General features: G+C 38.8%; 1 protein-coding gene and 1 pseudogene across 3 annotated transcripts in view; one reads left to right on the top strand and one right to left on the bottom strand.

The window, feature by feature from the left end:
• The window catches only part of ABCB11 (ATP binding cassette subfamily B member 11), a 93,646-nt gene extending 81,044 nt beyond the window's left edge, over positions 1–12,602 (bottom strand). The window contains exons 1-4 of one of the 3 annotated variants that reach the window (XM_027773845.1): positions 12,125–12,602; positions 5,444–5,634; positions 3,394–3,496; positions 1,170–1,191 (exon numbers count right to left, since the gene is read on the bottom strand). In XM_027773845.1, coding sequence (XP_027629646.1) covers positions 1,170–1,191; positions 3,394–3,496; positions 5,444–5,449 — 131 coding nt within the window. In that variant the 5' untranslated portion in view covers positions 5,450–5,634; positions 12,125–12,602. The remainder of the gene's footprint in view (positions 1–1,169; positions 1,192–3,393; positions 3,497–5,443; positions 5,635–12,124) is intronic. The other 2 variants (XM_027773844.1, XM_006153563.3) reach the window with 2 other exon arrangements.
• Positions 12,603–18,699: 6,097 nt separating this feature from the next.
• The window catches only part of LOC102493672 (charged multivesicular body protein 5-like), a 14,336-nt pseudogene continuing 5,787 nt past the window's right edge, over positions 18,700–27,248 (top strand).

The following is a 27,248-nucleotide window of genomic DNA, read 5'->3' as shown; positions in this document are numbered from 1 at the left end:
TAAAATTAAATAAATTATTCTTTAGAAAATAAGTCATCTTCTCAACAAGTCCTTTCCTAGTCAAAGTCTAAAATTTCAAGCATCCAAAATCCAAACCCCATGCCATTTCATATCTTCATTTGTATGTTTACTTTTTCTTCTTAAAAAGTAAGATATTATCATTAGCTACCATCCTATACATTTTATTTATATATGAACTGCGAGTGGTAACCTTCTCAGGAGCAGAGATTTTTTTAACCTATTTTGTTCATTTCTGTATCCTCAACACCTAAACAGTGTCTGACACGCAGTAGGCATCCAGTTCATGTTTGTGAAGTGAATGAACAGATGAATCAGTGAGGGAATGTGTGCTCTCCAGCTGACAACAAAGCTGTACTTCCTCCCTCTACTAATCGCTCCCATTCCTCTCAGCAACTTCATCAAACTTTTCTGTCATCTTCGTATTCTACATGACCTCCCTAAAAGCAGAAGAGCTCACTCAGCTTTCTGTTCATGCTCTCATGACCATTCCTCTAGCTCCACATGCATGTTGTCTTTTCCATTCTATGAGATAAATGTGGTTCTCAGGAGTCCAGGCTGGCCTTACCACTCGCAGTCCAACACAGATCTTAGCAATCCCATACCTCCTTCTGCCATGGACCAAAATTTCTTAAATACCTCTTTTTCTTAGCTCCACTTCAGGACTCACTTGATGTTTCCCTTCTGTCTTTTGAATTAGACCTCCTCTAGTCTTGCTTTCCTATCAAAGTGTAGTTGCTGACATTTGTTTGATGAGCATTTAAACTCTTATGCTAAGGAGAAATACCTAATAATTAAATTTTAGATTCCTACTCTTTGCCTGTAGAAGAATATGAGGTTCAGGAACTTACCCTGTGCCCATGAAATAATGCTTTATAATCCAGCATTTCCTCTGCTCAACTAGGTCAGAAATTCTGTGGTGTTCCTGGACACATAGCAAAGACATGGACCTCATCCAGAGGGATATTCCAAAAGGTTTTTGAAATCAAATCGTATTAATGTTTTATAGAGAAAAGGAGCAAATTATATATACCCTTTTATATAATGTGCAATGTGCCTGAAAATATTGTTTGTACTTTGTGTCTTTTACAGGAATATTATGAAGTTATTTTAGAAAAGATGCTGCATTGTCAAAATATTCAGTAACTTACCTTGATTTCTTATCATTGTTACCTGTCAAAATAAAAACAATGTGTAAAGCAGTTAATAATGACAAAATACAGCATAGTCATTCATAATTTTGCTCTGGGGAATAGTTATAAATTATTTCTATTCATGGAACTTTATAAAATTATTATTTACTTTCTTTTTTCTTTTCGCTCTCTGTTACTCTCTCTCTCCACATTATAGATAAAGACTCTCAGGTTCAGAACTGTTGTTTTAACTACATTTCTGGATTTTTCTTCAGAATATGAAATACGTGTATATTCTGAATATCAAATGAAGATCAACATTTCTAAATTAATGAGAAAAATCTGAATTTTTAGAACTATAAAATAAAAGTAATATCTATTTACTATTTGGTTCTTTAGAAACATCATGATGTGGGGCTGGCAGGGGGCGTAGTGGTTAAAGGCACTGGAGGGACCAGCAGTTAGCGTAATGGCTATGTCACTGGACTCCCATGTAGTCAACCGCGGTTCGCGTCCCAGACCCAGTGACTTAAAATTCACACCGGGCGCGTGTGCGTGCATGCCCAAGATCCCAAGAGGAGAACGGAGGAAAAGGGATTGCGGCGTGGCCATCCCCCCTGGGGGGTGATTTCTCACTTTTTGTCTCTCTGTCTCTATCTGTCTGTCTGGAGAGTGTACGTGCCCTATAGCAAAAACCTCTCAAAAAAAAATAATAATAAAATAAAGGCACTGGATTCCCACATGGCCGCCACAGTTCGAGTCCCAGACATGGAGGTTTGCTTTCTCACTTTCCCTTTTTCTCTCTCTTTCTCTTTGTCTCTCTCTGGTAAAATAAAAACTAATAATAATAACAAATGGAATTAAATAAATACATACTTAATAAATAAACATCAAGATTTATCTTTTTAAAAAAATAACGTTTGGAATTTGCCAGAGTGTGCATGCACTTACTGGAAAGAGACAGAGGGAGAGGGAAAGCAAGAAAGCTCCCTGCCTCACACATGGTCAAGTCATAATCTCTTCTCCATCATGTGCCTGGCATGTTTTCCCAGTTGCCAGGGCCAGGACTTGAACCATGTGGTCAGCCATGTGGGATCCAGCTCATTTAACCACCAGGTCACAGGCTGTCCCAGGATTTATCTATTTTAAAAATAAATCACAAATTAACTGAACAATAGGATGTCATTGACATTTCCATACCAGTAGAAGCCATAGGATTGAGTCCCATTTATTTTCCCTAGAATGGACCAGAGTACATGTACAGTAGAAAGCTGTTCAAGGTCATGAAGAAAGTGGGTGTTCAAGATCATGGATGCAGGCAAAGTCAGCTCTAAGGAGCTCTAAGGTGCTTTGTCACTCACCCTCATAAAACAGCACATTCTCATTTTCCTGATATTAATTTAATTTAATGTTGATAAGAGTAAAGGGACTTTAGAGTATAGATAAAATGTAATATCTAAGGTTTGAGACTCAGGCAAAAATGGATTCAAATTATGGCTTCATTAATTATCATTCATGTGACCTTTGCCAAGTTAAACAAATTTATCCAAGTCGGTTTACCTATAAATGTGAAATCATAGAACTTAAAAATGATAATAGCCTAGAATCATCTATATAATAATAATCTACAATTAATCTACAATTGCCCTGTACCAGTTCAACGGGCCATATTCCACATTAACTCATTGCGGTCAGCAGAGTCTCGGTATAGCTCCACTCAGAAAGCAATATTCACTAAACGACTGTTCTGGCACTAGTGATACAGAATAACGTCAATGGTGATAGTCAGAGTTGGAGCCAGCCAGTAACACAACACTCTGAAATGCGGACCCACACGGGATGGTCCCGAGTTCATTTCCTGGGGTCTCCCTTGCACAGAGTGCATGTGTATGTGCCTGTCACATGGGCCAGTTGAAACTAGGGCTGGGTCATAGCACGAAGACCCTGCTTGAAGGACCTGTCTCACCCTCAGAAAAATAATAAGAGCCAGTGCTGGAACAATCTTACTCTAGATAAGCAATGTTTATGGGAAATACTTTCATTCATCCACACCTGTACGTTCTTACCTAGCTAGTGCTTTCAGATGCTACGTCACATGGCTTTTAGGGAGAGCCACACTACCATGCGTAAGCCTACATATTTTGACTGACTTTCTGTTGTTGCTCTTGAAACTTCACTAAACTGCCCACTTTTATTCCCACTTTTCCACGTACAAAAGTCATTGTGAGAAAAATCTACTTACATGATTTAACGGACTCGAAATCATGATTCTCCTCTCCAAATTTCTTCACACTACGAAGGATTACTGATTCAGACATTGTAACCGTGATCTGCCACCAACGATCCTATGAAAAAACGATCATTGCAATAATACATCTTCCCTTCTTTACTCAAAGTGGTATTGAGGCTCAGAAACTGATACCCCAAACACTATCACTTTGTCATGCTAAGAGGCCTTAAAAGTTGTCTCAGATTCAAGGTCTCTGTAACTTGTTTCTTCTCCCCTACCCCAAGTACAAGCAAGACCTCTCTGGAATTTATTTGCCTGCTTGAGATTCCTTTCCAATAGTAATACAATCATCTAAAATCCCCTTTCTAGGACTCTGATCAGGCAACCAGAGACAAGAAAGACTACATGTTTCTTATCTAGTAAACCTATTCTGAGGGCAGCTCTGAGACATTATGTAAGGAACTTCATCTTTAGACAATCTTTATTCTTGTGTAGTTTCTTTACCTCTTTTTTTTTTTCAGTAACTTCTTGGTTTTATTCAGTTTCCAGAGAGAATCATTTACTAAACATTGTCTGAGCATTGAACCAAGTCATCCCCTCTCTCACATTTACTTTCTCCTGTATGGGGGTGTTTAACCTACAACCAATTGGCTTCTCTTTGAAGTACATTTTGTATGGCTCTCGTATGCACAGGTATGTTAAAATAAGTCTGTATGAGGACCAGCAGGTGGCCAGGTAGTTAAGGTGCTGGACTCCCACGTTGCTGTCCACAATCTGAGTCGCAGACTTGACAGCTTGAAAATCACATTGGGGGGGAATCAGCAGTTAGCTTAATGGCTATGTCGCTGGACTCCCACGTAGTCAACCGTGGTTCGAGTCCCGGACCCGGTGGCTTAAAACTCACACCAGGCGCGTGTGCATGCATGCCCAGGATCTCAAGAGGAGAATGGAGGAGAAGGGATTGCAGCATGACCATCCCCCCGGGGGGTGATTTCTCGCTTTCTGTCTCTATGTATCTCTCTGTCTGGCAAGCGCTTACACAAACCTACCTGGGAGAGCCTACTCTGCACGTACGGCATAGCCTGTCACTCCTAGGTTTCAAACCTGTACAGCATGTGACGGTATTGAATACTATGGGCAATTGCAATACAATTATAAGTATTTGTGTATCTAAATATATCTAAACATAGAAAAGGTACAGTAAAAATGTGGTATAAAAGATTTAAAAAATCGTGCACCTATTTAAGGCACTTACTATAAAGGGGCTTTGCAAGACTGGAAGTGGATCTGGTTGAGTCAATGAGTAAGTGGTGAGTAAATATGAAGGCCTAAAACATTACAGTACTGTAAGCTTTGTGAACTCTGTACACTCAGCCTACACTAAGTTTATGAAAAATGTTTTTCTTCTTTTAGAGATAAATTAGCCTTAGCTAACCGTAATTTTTTTACTTGATAAACTTTTCCATTTTTTTTTCCATTTTGACTCTTTTAAAAAACGGCTTAAACATTAACACTGTATGGCTTTACAAAATTATTTCCTTCCTATTCTTATTCTACAAGTTTTATTCTAGATCATTTTATTTTTAGCTTTTAGGTTGTGTTGCCAAAAACTAAGACAAACACACATTATCCTAGGCCTGTAGAGGGCCAGGATCATCTCTATCACCGTCTTCTACCTCCACATCTAGTCCCACTGGAGCGGCCACACTGAGCAAAGCAGCATGAAATTAGATTGAGCACCAGAGAAAATGATGCAGTTAAGAGATGAGGTAGGTGAGAAATGTACACATGTTGGAATATTCATTTTGCAAGCTAAGCAACATGTGATTGAATACATAAAAGAAATTGAAATTTAAAAATTAAAGAGAAAAAAGAGATGAGGTAGGCACACTGAGGCTGTTGCTGGTGTAACAGCACACTGTTTTACAGTACAGTTTTATAGAATAAGTAGGAGTACATGCTAAAATAATAGTGAGAAGTATACTAAATACATAACCAGTAGCAGAGTTCTTTATCATTATTATCAAGGATTAGATACTGTTCATAATTGTATATGTCATACCTTCATACAACTGGCAGCACGGTAGGTATGTTTGCAGCAGCATCACCACTAACATGAGAAGGGCATTGTGCTACAACACCACAGCAGCGATGGTAGTACTAGGCAACGGGAGTTTTCAGTTTCATTATTATCAGTTCCAGTGCTGTATATATGGCCCATCATTGGCCGAAACCTCATTATGTGGAGTATGACTGTATACATATAGATAAGAAAGATAAAGGTGGAGTTGCAAAAAGCTCTAAATTTATTGAATTAGAAACTCCAGAAGAAGGGAACAAAGAATGACAGAGATACAATGAAGAGATTATTGCTAAGAATATTCCAGAAGCAGTAAACTGATTCTTCAAATTAACGATAGACTCCACGAAATGATTTGCATAACAAAAATTAATCAAAACTTAGATGCATGATCTTGGGTGCAAATAGTAAAACAACTACATTAACCAAAACCTAACTTAAAAACTATGGAAGGGAGAAATACATTATCCAAGTGGCAATAACATACTGACAGCAATTTTCTCATCAGCAACAGAGGCTAGAAGACAGTGAAGGACATCTCTTCATAGTGCTGAGGAAAAATGACCTGTAACCTGGAATTTTATACTCAGCCAAAGGAGTATTTTATTTTATTTTTTGAGAGGTTTTCGCTATAGGGCGCGTGCGCTTGCCAGACAGACAGAGAGAGACAGAGAGACAGAAAGCGAGAAATCAACCCCCAGGGGGGATGGCCACGCCACAATCCCTTCTCCTCCATTCTCCTCTCGGGATCTTGGGCACGCACGCACACGCACCCAGAGTGAGTTTTAAGCCACCGGATCCGGTACGCGAACCGTGGTCGACTTCATGGGAGTCCAGCGACATAGCCATTACGCTAACTGCTGGTTCCCGAGTGAATCATTCTAAAAGCAAGTTGTTTGATATTTTGAGGTGGGGGAGAGGTTACACAGTGACTTTGGTTTTGCCTCTGCTTAGAGAAAACAACGAACTGGGCTTGCACTGTCATAAGTTTGAGATTGGATTCTGTGAGATCATTTATGTCTAATAAGAGAATAACATGGTTTAGCTGCAAGTGCCAGGCCAACTACAAAATGTCAGGGAATGTTTTATTTTGGTTTTGGTTTTTGGTTTTTGGTTTTATGTGTGTGTTTTTTTCTCAGCATCCAGTGCATCAGTCTGAACTTCGGTAGACACTGTTCTCTTTTGGCATGCCAAGCAGCTGTACTTCGAAAGATGTATACTCTCCAGGGTTAAATGCATGCATTGGTTGCTCAGTCAGAAATGGAGGTTAGTTCCCTTCCTTCTAGGCAGTTCAAATATGGCAATGATGATTTTGGAAGGACTTTGTGTCGAAAACGTCCATTATTTGCATGTACCCATGAAGGCACTGGGAATTTATAACACTACATTAGGGAAAGTGCCATGAAAAACAAAGTTACTAGAAGGAATAAATGAAGGCCTTGCTTGTGATATTTTCCTCCCCAAAAAAGGAAATGTTTTCCGAGCTGGATGTTAGATGAATTGCCCCATATCATAAATGTAAAATGAGGCTCTGATCTGTCATTAGATCATATTTTGTCCCACTAGGTAATTCCTTTTTTATTAGATGAGATTGTAGAAAATGCATATGGCAGACGCTAGAGAATATTGCTGCTAGTCTCTGAAACCCTGGAAACACAGTGAGAATCTGATAAACAAATTTATTTTACAGAGTCTTGAAAGTGGGTTTTCTCACTTTGTACTTCTTATGATTTAAAATTGCTGTTGTCTTTTGTCACATCATTTTTCCTCATCAATACAAGCATGTATAATATTATCTAGTTGTACTCTGTCAGCAATTATCTATAACACTTTTTTAGCACCTAAACTAATTATCTGATCTAAGGTTTATACATTGCTGAGTGCTTTAATTAGAGTTTCTTGACAATTGGCAATAACGAAATTTTACTCTAACCAACACAAGAGAATACAAAACTGTAAACACGGTTCAATGCTATTTCTTTCCCCCACTTCCTCTGCATTTTTATATATGAAGTTATTTTACCCTCTACAAAATCTCTTCAGGAGCAGATTGAGAATTTTCTAGGTCTTCAGAAAGATAGCAAGAGAACAAACAGAGGCATGACATTAGTAGAACACAGACGTGGTTTATTACCTGTTGGTGATGACGTGTATAGTATTCTCAAGTAAATTGGTCTGAGAAGTATTTTATGTTGGGTAAAGTCTTTTTACAAGCAAAATGAGAAATAGTGATGGACTGTTTAAAAAAAATAATTGGAAAAAAATAATAATGATCGGGAAAAATAATGAAAAGCTATTGGATGATGAAATGGGTATTTTAATGTCTCTATATTGATTGATATGCATGATATTCCTTCTTGAGAAAGAAATGTAATATGCCGTAAAGTTATATGTGATCCAATGTAATATTAACAAGATTATGATGGTAATAAATATAAATAAATAAATAAATATTTTTTAAAAAAAAAGAATTTGCAGGGTCTTCCAGGAAAACCTGTTTTCCAATAAACTTAAGGGAATTTCAGGGTTAAAATTAGGAAATTAAGATTTCTAAGCACTGGTTAGCAGACTTCAGTCACCAACTATGGAATTCCCCCAAGATTTCTTAACTGTTCCCCCTAACTAGTGTCTCTCTCTGCTAAATTACATGTGGTCTGCAATCTGCATACTACATGTGCATCTGTTTAACTATCCAGGGTTGAAGTTTTCTCTTGATAAAATGTGTAATCTTATCAACACAGAAACACACATTATGAGGCAGTTGCCTGACCATTAAAAGTAGTCATGTCAAAAATTTTTCTACCTTAGAACTTCAACAACAGTGTTCGGGTAAACCACTGCTAGAGATGAGGATTAGGGGTGGTGGGGGGTGGTGGAAGGGACAGAAAGCCACATCGGGGCATCTGGAGGGTCAGCTGAAAAACGTGAGACATTGAAGGACCTAAAAAGGAGAGTAAATGAACAGTACCACAAGAGGGCTGAGAGTGTCAAAACTGGAGGAGATACAAGGTTCTACAAGTCTTGTTAGGAGCAAATCAGAGATCTCGAGAGTGCAAAATAACAGTTCCCCTCGTCAGCCATTTCTCCAAGGCTATAGCTAGTGTGACTTGGTAGACATACCAGAATGGAGCAACAGATGAATTAACTGACGTCCACCAAAAGCTGGGATCAACACCAGCAGTGAGTTTTGGGGATTGCAAGAAAAATTGAGAAGAAAGAAAGGAGAAAAAGACAGAGAAAGAAAAGAAGAGAGGGAGGAAAGGAGAAAGGAAGAAGGAAAAGAGAAGGAAGGAAGAAAGAAGAAAGAAGAAAAGAAGAAAGATAAAAAGAAAGGATAAAGAAAGAAAGAAAAAGAAGAAAGAAAGAAAGAAAGAAAGAAAGAAAGAGAGAGAGAGAGAGAGAGAGAGAGAGAGAGAGAGAGAGAGAGAGAGAGAGAGAGAGAGAGAGAGAGAGAGAGAGAGAGAGAGAGAGAGAGAGAGAGAGAGAGAGAGAGAGAGAGAGAGAGAGAGAGAGAGAGAGAGAGAGAGAGAGAGAGAGAGAGAGAGAAAGAAAGAAAGAAAGAAAGAAAGAAAGAAAAAGAGAGAGAGAAAGAAAGAGACCTTATGGCCCTCCTTCTCTCTGTGCCTAGAATATTTACTATCTGGTCCTTTACTGAAAATACTAACACCTACTTTGTGAGATCTATTCAGAATATTCTGAAGACTAGAAAGAAATCTTAGAATGTCTGGTTTACCCAAGGTAAAAAAGGTGCAGAGGGCCAGCTCACCATCACAGAGTTTGCAGTGTAGACAGTACGGGCAGATGACTTACGTTCCAGACATGGTAGCTGTGAGTAAAGGGGAACACAAGCGCCTCCCGAACCCTCAAGCAGAGAGGTTGTCTTGTCTAGATAGTTGGGAAAGGCTCTGAAACAAGTGCATTTGTGTGAGATATTGAAGATGAGGGCAAGTTAGCCAAGGGAAAAGGAAAGGGAAGTATGTTCCAAGCAGGGAAAAGCAGGGGTAGAGGCCTAGACATTACAGACAATCTAGAAGGGTCAGGTTGGAATGATGTCTAGTGAGTCCGGGAGAAAACGGATGGCGCACCTCTGAAAGGTGTTGAACTGACCGATATTTGGACCACATGATCTTTAACATTGAGGACTTGGGAGCCTATCTCAAGGGCAATGGAAACTGCCAAAGGCTTTAGGGTAAGACAAGAATCACCCACTGGGGGGTGATTTCTCACTTTCTGTCTCTCTCTGTCTCTCTGATGAGTGCACATGCCCTATAGCAAAAATTTCTCCAAAAAAGAAAGAAAGAAAGAGAAAAAGAAAAAGAAAGAAAAAGAAATTTTATCTGCTAAAGCTTGGAACTTGGAAGTCCTCACCCAGAGAGACTAGAAAATCAGTTTGGGGAGGACAGAAATCCCCCCAGACCAAGCAATGGAGCACACTAGTTCACTGCAGCCAGCAGTGTATGCAGTTCATTTCAGTCTTTTTAAAAAAAATTTAAATAAGAAATTAATAAATTTTACTACAAGTATGTCTCATGCAATATGCTGATTTTTTTTTTTTAATTTCATTTAAGCAGACAGTCAAAGAAAACAGGTGTGGGAGGTGCTAACAGCAAGCCCATGGGTGCTCAGGCACTTCTTTAGTGGATGACTTCTTGATTCTGTCAGTGTTCTAGATTTTGCATTTTTCTGTGGGGAGATTTGTTCTGCTTTCTATTTTTCTCCTAAATCCTATTTTTCAAATATGTTGATCTTATTTAGACTGAGTTCAGAAGGAAGAGATATTTATATCATCCATGTAAAGATGATAAGAAGGATCAAAATGTCCTAAAAGCTATTGAGAAGCAGGGAAACAGTGAGTGAAATGGCTCAGCTCAGGAATAAAGTTGCCTTCCCCTCTCTCCACATCACACTGTGAATACTCTGATTACTCAAAGGTCCCTCCATGGTTTATCCCTGTGAAATCTTCCTCTAACCCTTCAAGGTCAACAACATCACAAACTCCCCATCACTGCTAGACAGAAAAGTAGAACTACACTTCCTTTTCAATTTGGAAGTCACTTCCTAAGTCACAATTTTCTATTCTTTTTTAAACAAACACCCTTAAAATGTCTTCTACGGCTCACATTTAAGGGTGTAGGCAGGCCATTTTGTTACTATCAAGCCCAGAAAATAATTCTTTCTCCCAAAGATCATTAGAGGAGGAAAAATATTAATCTATGCTAAGAGGCAAGAAAAACAGAAAAATATTGCCTTGCAGATAAATAGGTGGTAGATTGATGGAGTATGTCAACAGGGTGGCATCTACCACCTAAGGATAAAATGAACTGGGGCCCCGTTGGGCTGAAGGATATGGCTGATGAAGACAGGAAAGAAACACACAGTGAAGCTCATTGGACACACAAGCATTCTTTCTTCACAGAGTCACAACTGAGGTAGCCGACTAAAGAATTAATTATGAAGAAAATAGAATGTATTTCAAATGTTAAATGCCACAGTTAAATTTTGTCTCTAAATGTATCATTCTTTCATCTTCCCAAAGTGAAATATAACTCCAATACTTGATTCTTACATGGAACTCAGGCACATTTTAGCAATTGTAGTAACTGTTAAATCCACAAAATTTCCCCCCTTAAATTACATCTGAATTCACTTTCAGCATTCATCCACAAATAATTGCTACTCTTACTCTTAGTACTATGATACACAATTATTCAAAGGGCTTACAGTATAGTTGGGAAGGGGATGTAAACAATCCTCTTAGGCAGTGAAATGAGAGCTTCAGATAGAAATAATTTTTGTGTTACTGAGCACAGTATGAGGGTAACCATTCTAGGACTGGTTAAGAGGGGAAGTAGTGCATCCAGGAAAAAAAAATCTATAAAACAGCAACCTACAGATGAGTCAATACTTCAAATAGTCAATAACAACCACTATGGGAATCTAATATTCAAAAGTTTTGGGTACAACCATTAAAGTTTGTTTCTAACATGTCTAGAAAACTATCTTTCAAAACATATAGCATTACTGCCTTTTATTTCCAGTCTTAAGTGTGAATGATTTTTTTTATTTCTGCATTCATGCCATAAGCAACAGATGATTTCTTTTGGCTTGGGAAAACTAAAATGTGTAATTAGATTTTAGAAACCAATATTTCCCTCTCTAAACATGTACATGCAGCTCAAACATTTTAAAACTAAGGAAAAAAATAGATGAGTATAGTACTGGAGAAAATATAAAGTCAGTACAGATCTGTATGAAACCAGCTTGCCATGATAGAATTTGAGATTATTATTCCAAAGAGAACCATGCTTTCATAAAGCCAAGTTTTTAAAAAAGCTCATCAGTACTTTTACTTTGGCAAATTATTCCATCGATTCACCCACTTGCACCACACACCCATGTACACTACATAGAATACAAGAAAATTGATGCATAAAATAGTATTTCTATAAACGAGACAGCAACCAACAGATGTGAATATATACATGACAAAATCTTTAATTCATCCTGCAAGTTTTTGTCCAACATTGTATTAGTATTCATTGCATGACAAGAGGCCAGCCTTTGGTCAGTCAGAAACCATAACACCCCACAAGGTGAGACTTAAAAGGAATGGACTCATACAGCACAGTCCTCAAATGCTATAGACAAGTAGAGATCACTTACCTTTGCATGTGAATTTGAGGAAGCCAGGAAAAACAATGGACTCCACTGTGGAGTGTCAAAGAGTTCTACAACCTTTTCCAACTTCAGTTTTCGTCAGAACGTTTTCAAACATTTTCATGAGCACTATCTATTTGCTTAAGGGTCAGTGTCCTGAAGGCCAACCCAAGCACAGTTCAGTGACATCTGAGGAACATACTCAAAGCAATAACCCCAAACACAGAGTGGACTTGGGAAACCCTCTGAGATGTCAACAGGCTCTGTAAAATGTTTATTCTCCTTGAGAGGAAAGGCAAAAACAGCAGAGGAGGCCCAGCTAGAGCCCTGTGATTCTGATAGTGCCTAACTCCTTTTTTTTTAAAGACTCATAGTTTTGAAAAGTTACTTGAGAACGAAGCGAGACAAAAAAAATTATCTTCAAATTTCCTCCTCAATTATAAAAGTTACTCTCAGAAAATCCCTAAGTTGTAGGCCACTAATGTTCTTGACCCAGCCCGAGTTTTGCGAAATAAATAATGTGAAAGTACACCTGAAACAACCTTTTGCTCAAAACTCTGAGTGCACAGATGACCCTTGCACCCTGGCCTGAACAGAAAATAACCTCAGGTTCTACCCGCCAGATAAAGCTCCAAGTAAGTAGAGGTTGATTTTTTTTAAAGGTTCCAATGGACAGAAACCCAAGTCAAATAAATGCATAGAGCTTCTCCAATAACTTTGTGCTGTCCAAATCTCCTCCCCTCCCTTCTTCTTGCTAATCTTTCCATTTTTTTCCCCTCAAAATACTCTTATTTTTGTAATGACTATGTTGCTGGACTCCCATGTAGTCAACTGCAGTTCAAGTCCCAAACCCGGTGGCTTAAACTCATGCCAGGCACGTGTGTGTGCATGCCCAAGATCCTGAGAGGAGAATGAAGGAGAAGGGATTGAGACGTGGTCAGCCTCCCCTGGGGGATGATTTCTCACTTTCTGTCTCTCTGTCTCTCTCTGTCTTCCTGGCGAGCACACACGCCCTATAGCAAAAACCTCTCAAAAAAAAAAAAAATACTCTTATTTTTTCAATTTTTTTTCCTTACCTGAGTTAATCCTTTCCAAAATGCACTGCACTATGACCTTTGGCAATAAACTAAACAATAGTTGTTGGTCAAGCCCTTGTTGGATGCCTGGCTCACTTAAAGAATTTTACTTGTACACCTTAATTTGGAACAACTAACAACCCTAGGAATTAGATTCAAACATCATTATTCCTTCCATTTTATAGGTGGGAAAGCTGAAGTACAAAGAGGTTATATAATCCACCCAAGGCCTTACAGCTGGTAGGTATGGAATGACTATCACCGTATGCTAAACTTTTTCCATCCTATGCTCTGAAATGCAACTGATGGGCTAACCCTTCTCAGTTTGCAGAAAAGAAACTGGTAAGATCAAATTTTTTCAATTTAATTTTTTCTGTCATAATTTTTTTTTAAAAATTCAGCATCTGCTACTGTTTTCTCTACTGAAATCTACATATGAGATAGTTTATGCCTTAGTTCAAAATTTTGTATGTTATATTTATGTTTAAAATGTCCATTTATCAAGGTCTACCAAGAAAAGCAAGGTTCCTAGATGTTTCCTTATCTGCACTGATTTGAGAAGCCCTGAGATGGGTTGAATATGAGGCAATACAAATGTGATAATATTGGGTTTGGTGCCAGTTCGAGCCCAGGAAAAGGAATTTTGCTTCACACAACACCAAAAAGGCATCATAGCTGTTTGGGTTGTAGTTTTGATCTGAAAAAGAGCCTCAACAGAAGTTTGCTACCTGTGGTGTGGTGAAGGTATTGACAACAGGTTGCAAACTTGTGCGCATTACAGTGAAAGACATTCCAGAGAAGACTATTAACTCAGGACAGAGCTTAGCTGCTCATAGATCCTAGCATCTTAAGACTTTCCTTTCATGCATGTAGACCAAGGAGAAGATATAAGCCTAACACTTTATAGCTGGGAACAACATTGTGGATATTTCATTGAAATACCTCATCTTATAGATAACAAAAGTGAGGACAGAGCACTGGCCTGTCCAGAGCCCCATGGAGGGTTCATGGTGTCTTCCTCTGATCTTTTACTCTGGACCCCACACAGGCGCAGGCAGTGTGAGTACTGAGTTTATAGTTATTAATTTTCTCAAGTACTAGGTTGGTTTTCTTCATTACTATCGTCTGAACAGGAAGGTGTGTGTTATCCAATGAAAATGTCAACTCTTTTTTGAGTGGTTGTTATGTACCCAACTCTGTTTTAATCTCTGGGATACAAGAACTCGTGAAACAGGTGAAACCCCTGCCCTTGGATATTTTATATTTGTGAGGGGAAGAGTACGGAGAAAAAAAGAAGAAACAAAGAAGTAAAATATGTATAATGCCAGATGGTGATAAATGCTATGGAGAAAAGCATGGCAGAAAAGGAATATGAGGGCCAGAAGACATCATAGAAGTTAGGTGACTTGATTCAACATGACCAATTGCGTGGTTTGAGTCCTAGACCCAGCAGCTTGAAAAACATACCGAGCATATATGTGTGCATGCCCAAAATACCAGGAGGAGAATAGAGAAGGGATTGCAGTGTGGCCATCCCACCTGGGAGGTAATTTCTCACTTTCCCTCTCTTTATCTCTCTCTGGTGACTGCATATACCCTACAGGAGAAGAAGGAGGAGGAGGAGGAGGAGGAGGAAGAGAAGAAGAAGAAAAGAAAAAGAAGAAAAGAGAAAGAAAGAACAGAAAAAGAAAAGGGATATGAATGGAGTATATTTAGGGAGGATGTGTGTGAGTATGTGTTTGGGGGGAAGAAGATGATATAGTTTTTAACCAGGTCATTGGAGAAGGGCTCATTGTGAAGGTGACAAATGAGGAATGACCTGAACAAGTACATGGAGAACAGCAAGTACAAACGCCCTGCAGCAGGAGCACACCTGGTATGTTCCAGGAACAGGGAAGTCAGTGCAGCTGAAGCAGAGTAAGGGAGAAAGCACTGATAGACAGTATCAGTGTAGTGGAGATAGGGGAGTTGCATGATCTCATAGAACAGTGGGTCCCAAAGTCTGGTTACTGGACCAGCAACATCAGCATTACCTATTAGAAAGGTACAATGTTGGGGTCAACAGGTGGTTAAGGCTCTGGACTCCCAGATGGCCACCTGCAATTTGAGTCCTGGATTTGGTCACTTGTTTTCTCACTTTCCATGTCTCTCTGTGTCTCTGTTTCTCTCTGGTAAGTGCATGTACCCTATGGAAAGTTAAAAAATAATAATAATGATAAATAAAACAAAATAAATATTTCTAAAAAAGAGAGAGAAAATGTGCATTCTTAAACCTTACCATTATTCCTTGAATCACATATAAACTATTGAGCTTCTTCTCTTTGCAAGACACTATGTACAGTGTTACACTCATTCTCAACTTGTGCACATTACAGTTAGTGTCCCTGAGAAAAGTTAAGTCTTAAAAATAATATAAATCTTAGGGAACAGCAGTTAATGGAATGGCTATGTCGCTGGACTCCCATGTACTTGACCATAGTTCGAGTCCCGGATCCAGTGACTTAAACTCAAGCTGGGCGCATGTGCGTGCGTGCCCAAGATCCCGAGAGGAGAGTAGAGGAAAAGGGATTGTGGTGTGGCCATCCCCCCTGGGGGGTGATTTCTCATTTTCTGTCTCTCTGTCTCTCTCTGTCTTTCTGGCAAGCACATGTGCCCTATGACAAAAACATCTCAAAAAAAAAATAAAAAGAAGAATATAAAGCTTAATATATAAAGCAAGTAAGAATAAAACAAGACAGAACATCAAATGTCACCATGTTCAATGTAGGTTTTACATATTAAAAAAGTGTGGATAAAGGTCATCAGGGAAAACTCAGGGGAGGTAGGATTTGAGTTATATCTCAAAGTATGAGAAGGACCCGGTCATAAATACTGTGTGAGCAAGGTTGTGGAACACAGGTTGGCAATAATAAAAAGAATGAGATGGCTACTGATGGAAGAGGTTGTTTGTTGGCAAACAGTGGTGTATAAGTTGGTTTAAGTAGGTAAAAACAGGCAAAGAAGAGCTTTCAGTGCCTGTAGGATGAGTCACAGACAGTCTAAAATTAGAACTTCAGTCCAGGGCCAAGTAGGGCCAACATGCACAAAATAGAAGCACAAGAGGGAATGACTTAAGCAGAAAGTCTTACATGTATATGCCAACCACAGACTTTTTCTTGATTATTACCAGCCTGAAAATCAATATAAATTCTGTAAAGCCAATGAGAGTCAAGTAACACAATATAATTGGCTGTGTTTTGTTGACATAGACTGGCCAAAAGAAAAATGTCTACATTAGAGCTTCCTTGGGTGGCTTTTGTGTTTTTAAAGCAATCTACATGGAAGTATACACACTCTGCCATTTGGTTCTTGGTAGAAGGAGACAGAAAGGCACAGTGAAGAGTACAGGTTTATGGAGTCACAAAAGACTGGCTTCATATCCTGCTTCCAGCACTTAGTTGCTATGGAATTTAGTTAAGATATCAATACTTGCTAATCACTTCTCTCTAAAATAAAATTCAATAGGCCTTGAGAGAGAGGAAGTTGGTAACATGAGAAGGTGCTCTGCTCCATGCAGTCATTCGGGACCCAGAATGAAAGAGACTCTTGCTATTTCAACATGTGGCTTTCAAGGTCTCTTTCAACAATGACATCCAGCCATCACACAGAAAAGACAAGTGAAACATTATGTATGTACGGACAGTTCCTTTGGGCCAAACTTTGAAGTGGCACCCATTATTTCCACCCATATTCCACTATCAAAGGCTATGTCACATGGCCATACCTAGCTGCAGAGAGCCTGGGGTTTGAGGTATGGTTGTATGCCAGAAGATTTGGTCAAAATCTAGCCAATTTACTGAGATGAACTTTGGAAATGCAAAAATTTGAGTTCACTTACTGGCCTTTTGCCTTTGGGGAAGTTACGCAATCATCATTTGCTTCAGTTTCTTCATCTGTAAAATGAGAGTGAGAATACCACTTTCTTAGGGTAATGAGGCCTGCCTGAATTTCTCTGTGCCATTGATTCTGTAAAAATACACTGCTAGTAGTTTTGGATGTTAAAGTAGAGAAGATTCTCCTCCAATGTGAGAACTCCCAAGCAATTGATTCAACTCCCAGGAATTATATTCTAAAATTGGGAAATTTTAGTTTTAATTTGAATCTATCTGAATGGCGTGTGGATGTACATCCCAGACCCAACACCCTCTGAGCACTGACAAGGACTTCCTAATTACATCTTATAGTTATGAGTCTGACTGACTCTGCCGTTAAATAAATAAAAATGTGTTTGAGATTTTTTAAAATGAATTTTCTCAATCTCATTCTTTTGGTCAAGGTACAAACAGCCCTGAAGTAGAAACCCTTCAGCAATACCCAAAAATGTCAATGAAATCCCAAAAAATTTTACCCCATGGTTATACAGTGTTGATTCCAAATTAGTATAGTAAAACAACACTATAAACCAATAACCCAAATATTTTTCCTCTTCTACTCTCTTTTATACTAGGACTCTACCCCCGTAGGCACCCAGGTGAGTTTTATATACTTCTTTATCTACCAATATTAATATATGCCTCATTTTGTTAGATAGAAACATTGAAAAGACTGGGAGAAGTATATGAAAACATAAAAGTGATCACCTATAGGTTATAAAAAGTGTGAGTGCAGGTGATTTTTTTCTTCCTTGCAATTTTCAGATCTTCTAAATTATAAAAATAAGAATTCGTTTTTAAAAAATAAGTACAAATTATGAAATAAAAATAATAAAAGTATGACAAAGGGATGTCTATAAAGATTGTTAATTAAGCATATACTTAAAATTGTTTTTTTTAAATATATGTCTAGAGGAGGCCAGATGGTGGCCCAGAGTAAAATGCAATGCTCTGTGAGGCTGACCCACATCAGGGCGTTCCAAGTTTGTGTCCAGAGACCTCTCTGGGTATGCCAGAGCTTGCTAGGGCTGAGCATGGCTCATTGTCTCAGGACCATTTGGGGGATTCTGTCTCTCTGTCTCTGACTTGCTTACTCATATAAGAAATAAAAAATAAACTTAAAAATTTTCAAAAATAAGCTTGAAAAGAGAGAGAGTCTGGGTTTTCTCCAAATGTTAGCTACTACCTATTAACTGCTTTTCTGGCCTGAAGGCTCTGACTTCTGCAAAAGGGATGGGGCCCTCATGTGGACATCACAGGCATAGTTTCTGTGGATTCAAAGATTTCGTCTGTGCCAAGGGACATGTCCCTTCTTCTTTGCAGTTTCTGCTGAAAAGTGTTGGCAAGAGGCAGAGTGATAAGAGAAAAGGCATACATATTTATTTTAACATATATGCTTGTATATGGGGGCCATACAAAATTATGAACTCAAAGAAGGGCTAGATGACTGTGGCTTAAATACACTCTTCATAGGAGAGAAGAAGAAGGGTGTGCAGGCAGTTTTAAAGTAAATGGATTTGGGGAGAGAAATGAGTTCAATATTCACACCGTGGTGAGTAAATGATTATCCCTGGGAGCTGGGTGGGCCTGGGAGATGGACAGTAGCTACGACAAAATCTATCCAAGTGTGTTGACATTTCTCAATCTTCCTTCCTGTGTTATGAGCTTAGTTACTGAAATATCAGAGAAAGGACCAAAGGTAATTGTTTTCATTTTTGGTAGATCTGGTCTCAGAAGGGAATATCAGAGTAAAACCCTTGCCTACATTTTAGGAGTGAACCGAGATAAAGATGATGCAGAGATGGGGTGGACGAAAGGTCAGAGAGAGACCTCTGTTCTGAAGTCATTCCTCCTCACTGCCATGTGAATATGCCAGTCTTTGGGATATTACTTTCTGAACCCTGACATCTGCATTAAGACCATAGTTTACTCTCACAAAGACCAGCCCAATGTGGTGGTACCTGAAGCACATGCTCACTGTAGCCCAGTGGTCCTAAACCTGGAGGTAGATGCATCCCACCCCAAATCACCACGCCTGAGCTCCCTACTCCCAAAAGCTGGCGCTAAACAGTCTTGGGAATCTCTTTTGGCTCAGTGCACTATCTGTGCACCCTACATCAGGTCTAACCTGGCCTTTTGGGGTTTCTCTGGGCCCCACTTGTTTGCCACGTATGGTAAAACGCTGGACTATGCTTCATCATGATCTTCAAATCATGTTTCTTTTAAGATGATCTTGAAGACAAAAGTCAGAAATAGAGAATTGAGTAAACTTGATATAGTTTTAGATGTTCCATGCCCTCTCTGGAGAATTAATAACACCAAAAAAGATCATTTCATCACCATGCTCACAAGCGGTTGTTTCTGTCATTTCAATGAAATACGTTATCCTCCACAGCTATTTATCATCTTCATCACTCTGTACTTGATCAGAATTCCTGTTTCTTTTTTCTCCTCTACTGAGGAAAACCAGCACAAAAATACATAACTTCATCCACGAGCGGATCTCTTCTCATATTTTTAAGTATACTAGTTCTCTTCTTTTTTGGAAGGCTTCTCACTGTATAACATTATAAAAATTATGAGGGAACATCAGTAATTGAAGAAAGAAGAGGAACAGATGAAATAAGTAGAAACAGGAAAACCAGAGATAACTGTGTTACAGGACAAAAGTCATTGATAATCATTGTGCCTATGGTGTTTAGTAGTCATTTGAATTGTCGAATGAATCCATTTACCAACTGGCGAGGGTCTACCTGAGGATTTGGTGGGTTGGGTTTTCATGTCCTGGCTTTATCTAGGACAACTCATGTTGTCCTTAAAGTGATGTACCAGTCTTGGAAACTATTGCTCTGTTGAGGTGGAAGAGGAAGTAGTAAGAAGTGGGTGCTTATTAATAATCAAGCATAAGTCATAGAAACCTGTGCCAAGTGGTTATAAACAAGGTGTGGGTGGAGTCTACTACTCCCTAGCTTAAAGCAAGGCAATTCATGCTTAACTCAACATACCTGGGTAATAAGGAACCAGTTTTTCCAAATTAGTTAAACATGTCTTTGGACAACAATCCCATAGCCTTATAAAATCAAGATATGCTTTTCTATATGAGTTTTTCAATGCAGGTAGATTTTGGTAGTCTAAAATTTTTAGCTTTTAATGGGGAAAAAATTAAGGCAAACACATTTGTATTGCTATTGCTATTACTATTGCTATGTTGCAAGTGACTGTTCAGTTTCTCAATTCCACCCTTGCTAACTCTGGGTGACATAAAGAAACTTAGACTATGAAAGACTGTTCTGAAGCAGTGAGCTACCTAGGCCTGACTCATTAATTCTGCTTAAAGATCTTTACCAATTGCCTTAATATACTTTATCTAGTAGTCACAATCTGATCTTACTAACAAAACCCTAAGTGTATACTATAAAGGAAAATATACATTTAGAAAGATGGGCTCCAGGATCATTCCTAGCTCCAAAGTCTACAAATAATCACTGCACTATCCTTCTCCTTTTGATAGAATATAGTTAGACATGGGGACTAGCAGTTGGCATAATGGCTATGTCGCTGGACTCCCATGTAGTCGACCATGTTTCAAGTCCCGGACCCAGTGGCTTAAACTCACACCAAGTACATGTGTGTGTATGTGTGCCAGAGATGCCGAAAGGAGAATGGAGGAGAAGGGATTAAGGCATGGACATCCACCCTGAGGGGGTGATTTCTTGCTTTCTGTCTCTCTGTCTCTCTCTGTCTTTTCTTGCTTTCTGTCTCTCTCCATCTCTCTGGTGAGCACATGTGCTCTGTAGAAAAAAAACTCTCTAAAAAAAAAAAAAGAAAGAAAGAAAGAAAAAAGAAAAAAAAAAAAAAAGAATATAGTTAGACATGTGACCTGGTTCTTTCCAATGAAATTAAAAAAAAAATCTGCTGAGGTTCTTCAGGGAAACATTTTCTTAATGATTTAAAAGAAAAAGAAAAAAGAAAATGGAGCTTTAACAGGAGAAATTCTTGTCCCCTAAGATTTTTTTTCAATTTTCAACACTCATTTGTAAGAATGTGATATCAAGAACCACAGCAGTCATCTGGTGATGATGAGATGATACCCAACAATGAAGAGACACATGCTAAGGATAGCACAGTGGAAATACAGAAAGATCCTGGGCCTTGATGATGTGGTTGAGCCACTGAACCAATCCTGAAGACAAATACTCCATATTCCATGTTATGTGGAACAATTGCTTTATATTTAAGCCACCACTATCAGGAAATTCTTTTTTAAAAATTTGACTAGAAGGTGTGTGTGCTCATCAGAGAGAAAGAACCCAGGGGATATGGTTATCTGCAATCCCTTCTCCTTTTGGGATTTTGGGCACATGTGCACACCTTCAGCGTGTTTTTCAAGCTGTTGGGTCCAGGCATCAAACTCATGCAGTCAGCCATATGAGATCCAGCCACCTTACCCACTATGCTACCAGCAGGCCCCAGAATATTCTTTCTTATGTTAGCTAAATTTACATTTACCAATATCTCATACATTCTTAGATAACTCCAAAAATTACATTGCATCATTACTTCACAAGATATAGGGAAACACACCAACACAGAATTTTATATAGTCCAAAGATTTCTTTTCATTGCCAGAACTACCTCATGCTCACCAGAGATAGATAGAGAAACAGAGAGAGAGGAAGAGAAAGCATCCCACCAATGGGGCATGATCATGCCATTAGGTCTTCTCCATTTCTCAATTCTGTTGAGATTTTGGGCACACATGCTCATGTGCCCAGGGTGGTTTTCAAGTTTCCAGAACCAGAACCCAAACCATAATCGACCATGAGGGATTTGACTCCCTTAATATCTAGGCTACAGGGCTTGCCCTATTCTGAAGATTTATCATATGAAATTTAGAAAATGACACAAGAAAGCAAGAAAAGGAAAGAAGGAAGAAACAGTCCAACTAAGTGATTCTTCAATGACTCATCTCAAATCTTCATTCCAATGATTTCTCATAACTTCTCAAAGTGATTTCCTTCCCTTCAGTGATTATTGACTTCCTTCTCCTTCCTCACCCCGGATTCCTAAGGTTTCACTACTGATTCAAATTTAATGTTAAAGCATTAAGCTTTTTTCTCCTCACCCCTACTTCCTGGATCTTTTTCTCATTTCCAATCTTATACCTGATTCAGCAAAGGTAACAAAACTTTTGTCCTAGAATCATGGTCCAGTTTCTCTGGAACCTCATTGGAAAAACTCTTACTGGTAAACTGGGACTTACTCAAAACCTCTATTGTCTACATTTTGGCACTACACCAAGACTAAGCTAGACCCCCCAATGCCTTCTGAGATCCCTACAGCTACTTACAGATTGGGAGGAAAAAATCAATAATTGTTCAAACCTACAGTTTAAGCAACACATTTAACGATGCTATTTGCATATTTTGGTATCCACTGAGGTACAGGTGTGGGTTTATAACTGTAAGGTCATATGCAAGCATGGTACCATTGGCTATAAATGTTTGAAGGTCAATATTTAATACCTTATTATATTTATTTATGATTGGAGTATTCTTCAGACTATGTATGATCAAATTGCTATCTGAATAAAATAAGATAATGTATAACAAATCCCTAATTCTTCTTCATTCATAAAACTCCATTATCACATCTATTATCTCCTACTATAACCTAAATTTTCAACCATTCACACCTAAAATTTTGGGGAGGGAATTAAGGGAAAGAAGAAACAAGCAAAACATTTTAGGGACCCAAAATGGAAAGAAATTCGTTGATTATAATGCATATGATAATATCTTTTACTGAACTAGTAGTCAATATATTCATGATGAGGAAATTCATTTGGAATGCTGATATGCAATTTTTTTGAATGAAAGAAAAAATAAAGAAAATTTTAATTTTTTTATTTTAAAGTAGGGATAAGATCCATAAAAATTCTTAGTTTGTGTTTTTTTCCTCATAATTTTCAATATTGTTTCACAATCATGACCTTTAAATATTTAAGTCTCTAAATTCTTCAAAACACCCAACTCTGAGAAACTACTTCCTCTTTTCTTCATACTTACACTGTATTTAAAATTGTTATTTCTCCTCAAAGGGCCTGCACCTGTTTTTTGATGCAGCTGTCAAATTTTATCCTAATTCCAGTATCCTTTGCTTTCATTTTTATTTCATTCACATCATCATAACATTTCTGATGTATCCTTCTTGCAAACACATGGCATTTTGAACTTCTTAAATGGTATAATATGTTTAGCTTCTCTCTTTGTTTATTGGTAATTCCTGGTTCATCGTGAGCATAAAGAAATCTTCTATCTTGCCTTTGGCTCATATTGATGTCCAATTCTTCCATCTCAGGGCACCATCTTTGGAAAGCAGCTCACATTGCTGGCACACCTGAGGGAGACAAGAACAAGGGAAAATAGGGGATTGCTCTAACTACCAAAATGGGGCAGAAGCCCAGGAAATCCTTAATGCTTGATAACCCTTGGGAAAAAACAGGCTAGAACTTCTGTATCCTTGTCTATTCATTCTTTTACCTATTTATTCAACAAATACTTATTAATCAGTGATTGTTAACTTGGCATCTTGGTAGACACCATAGATATATATGGTGAGCAAAATACTGTTGATACTATAGTTGAAGCCTGTAGTCCAAAGGAAAACCAGTAATTAATAAGCTATCATATAAATAACCATAGGAATGATGTGAAAAGTGATACTGTCTATTAGGGGAAACTTCAAAAGGCTATGGAATGGTTGAGCAGAGAGATATGGCTTATGTTAAGAATTTTAAAAAGACTATCTAAGGAAGGGATGCAAAAGGGATTGGCCAGCTCTTCTTGTTAGCGGCCTGAGGTGATCTTTGAAAATAGTTCACTATTCACTTGACCAAGAGAACCCCACAAAGTCATTCAAGTCATAAGGTTCAAATCTTCATGTTCACTTTAAGAACACTCGTGAAATTGCCCAGGCTCGCAAGGGTATGCATATCCGAAAAGCCACCAAGTATCTGAAGGATGCCACTTTACAGAAGCCATTTGTGCCATTCCGTCATTACAGTGGTGGAGTTGGTAGATGTGCCCAGGCCAAACAGTGGGGCTGGACGCAAGGTCGGTGGCCCAAAAGGAGTGCTGAATTTTTGCTGCACAGGCTTAAAAATGCAGAGAGTAATGCTGAACTTAAAGGGTTAGATGTAGATTCTCTGGTCATTGAGCACATTCAGGTGAACAAGGCACCAAAGATGCGCCATTGTACATACAGAGCTCATGAAAGGATTAACCCATGCATGAGCTCCCCCTGCCACATCGAGATGATCCTCACTGAAAAGGAGCAAATTGTTCCTAAACCGGAAGAGGAAGTTGCATAGAAGAAAAAGATCTCCCAGAAAAAAACTGAAGAAACAAAAACATATGGCACGGGGTACCAGCAGATAGAGTAATGGCTATGTTGCTGGACTCCCATGTAGTCAACCATGGTTCAAGTCCTGGACCCGGTGGCTTAAACTCACTCCAGGCGTGTGTGTGTGCGTGCCCAAGATCCCGAGAGGAGAATGGAGGAAAAGAGATTGCGGTGTGGCCATCTCCTCGGGGGGGGGGGGTGATTTCTATTTCTCGCTTTCTATCTCTCTGTCTCTGTCTGGCGAGCACATGCGCCCTATAGCAAAAACCTCTCCAAAAAAAGAAAAAGAAAAAAAAATATGGCACAGGAATAAAATCAGCATTAAATAAATGTAGATAAAAGTAAAAATAAAATAAAATAAAATAAAATAAAAAAGGATTGGCTAGGAAGAGAGTCGGAGAAAGAGCACAGCAGTTGAGAGAAATTAGCTCATACAAAATCCCTGAGGCAAGAGAGAGCTATTGTTTAGAGTAACTGAAAATAAAACAACTATGACTGGAGAGTGGTGAGAAAAGCAAAAAGCGGTGTGGTTTGTGGTTGGACAGGCAGGCAGAAGGCAGGATCTTATAAATCACATCATGAGTTTTGATTCACTGAAGGGTAAGGTGTCCCAGCTATAGTGTTGCAGACAGTAGCTTACTGGACTACAATGCATATGGCTGGAAGCCAGATGGTAAACATGATTCAAATCTATGACCTGGTTGGCCTGAAACATATCAAGTATACACATGAGTGCAAGACCTGATGAACCAGGGTACTGGAGGAAAGGGATTGCAGCATGACCAGATCCTTTGGAGGAAACTTATCTCTCTTTCACCCTCCCATGTGTGTAGGAGGAAGGAAAAAGAGTAATGTGATATGATTTATATTTTTAAACTTTCACTCTGATTTCAGGGTATTCTGAGTGGAGCAAGCTTGAAAGCAAAGACACAGGTAGAAGGCTATTGGAGTAATTCAAACAAAATATGATCTGGCAGCTTATTTATGGTCATGGTAGTGGACTTGGCAGGAAGCGGCCACTATTGAGAAATATGTATAGAATTAATTATTATTTATTATTAAAATCAACATTATCAGGTCAGCCGGTGACATGGTGACTGGATCACACCTGGCTAGCTACATGATTCTAGTCCCAGACTCAGAGCCTTGAAGAACACACTGAGTGTACATGCATGATGCCCAAAATTCCAAGAGGAGAATGAGGGAAAAGAGATTGCAATATGGTCATCCCTCTACATGGTGATTTCTCACTTTCCCTCTCTTTTTCTCTCCCTCTCCGTCTCTCTTGGGCAATCACACATGCCCTGTAACAAAGCTAAAAAATATTAACATTATCTAGGGGTCAGGAGGAGTGGGGAGTCCAGGATGACTTTCAAATTTCTAGATGAGTAGACATATCACTTATTAAAATGAAAAATAGCTATGCCTGTGGCGCTCAGTTCCTTCCGCGTGGTCGGGGGGGAAACCCTGCCACTGTGCTGACCATGCTCTGCTGGACACGGTGTCCATGGAGATAAATTTTAGAATTTTTGGTCTCTTTTTCCATGAAAAGAAAACATACTGGAATTTTGATGGAATATTTGTATCAGTACAGAGACAGCCCTTCATCTTGATGAATTTTGAAAAAGTGGTCATCTTTGTAAAGCATCCAGCAAACAAGCTAGTGGCAGAAGAGGCCAGGCTTTCAGAAGGAGGTTCCACATGGCTCCTGTGAACTAGCGATCACAACAGAATGGCAAAGAGATTCTAGATCACCTCCGTCTGCTTGCTCCTGAACATTCAGACTGAACTTCAAGAATTTGAAAGAAACGCACCATCCATCAGATGAACAGAAATCACCGCCAGATAACAAGAAATATGGGAAAACAAGAAAATACCTCCCCTCCAAGGGAAAAGAGTAACTCTTCTTCATCCACAAGCAGTTCGGTGAAAATCATGGAAATGTCTGAGAAGGAATTTAGAGCACTCATAATGTCGAAGCTAACAGAGATGGAAGAGAAGAGAGATAATGAACTGCTAAAGAGAAAGGAGAAAGAAGTTGACAAGTTCCACGAGATAAGGAAATTCTTGCAAGATCTAAAAGAGGAACTACATACTTTACAAAAGACTCAAATGGAACTGTTAGAGATGAAGTCTATAATACAAGAAGTAAAAATCTCCCTTAAAAGTATTAAAAGCAGACTTATATCATTCAGAAAATAAAATCTCAGATGTAGAAGAGAAAATTACTGGCCTGGAAAAATCCACCACGAAGACTGAGAAAATGGCCCAAAAATTTGAGAATAATATACGAGAAGTACTGGATACCATCAAACATCCAAATATCTGGTTAATTGGCATTCTAGAAGGTGAAGAGACCCATCAGGACATTGATAATCTATTCCATGAAATCCTGCAAGAAAACTTTCCAAACCTAGAGAGGCATTTGAAGATCCAGTCCCAAGAAATACAAAGGACCCCAAATAGAATCAACCCAAGAAGATCTTCTCCAAGACACATTATAGCCAGGTTGACCAAAACCATAGACAAAGACAAGATACTAAGATTGGCAAGAGAAAAACATCGAGTTAGCTACAAAGGACATCCCATCAGGCTAACAGCAGATCTCTCATTGGAAACAATGCGAGCAAGGAAAGAATGGGAAAATATATTCAAAGAGTTAAGAGGGAAGTAATTTCAGCCAAGAATACTGTACCCGGCAAGATTATCTTTCAGGTGGGAAGAAAAGACAAGAACATT

Source organism: Tupaia chinensis, unplaced genomic scaffold, assembly GCF_000334495.1.
Source record: "Tupaia chinensis unplaced genomic scaffold, TupChi_1.0 Scaffold000381_1, whole genome shotgun sequence".
Taxonomy (NCBI): Eukaryota; Metazoa; Chordata; class Mammalia; order Scandentia; family Tupaiidae; genus Tupaia; species Tupaia belangeri.
The sequence above is the reverse complement of the archived record's forward strand: the minus strand, read 5'-3'. Positions and strand labels throughout refer to the sequence as shown.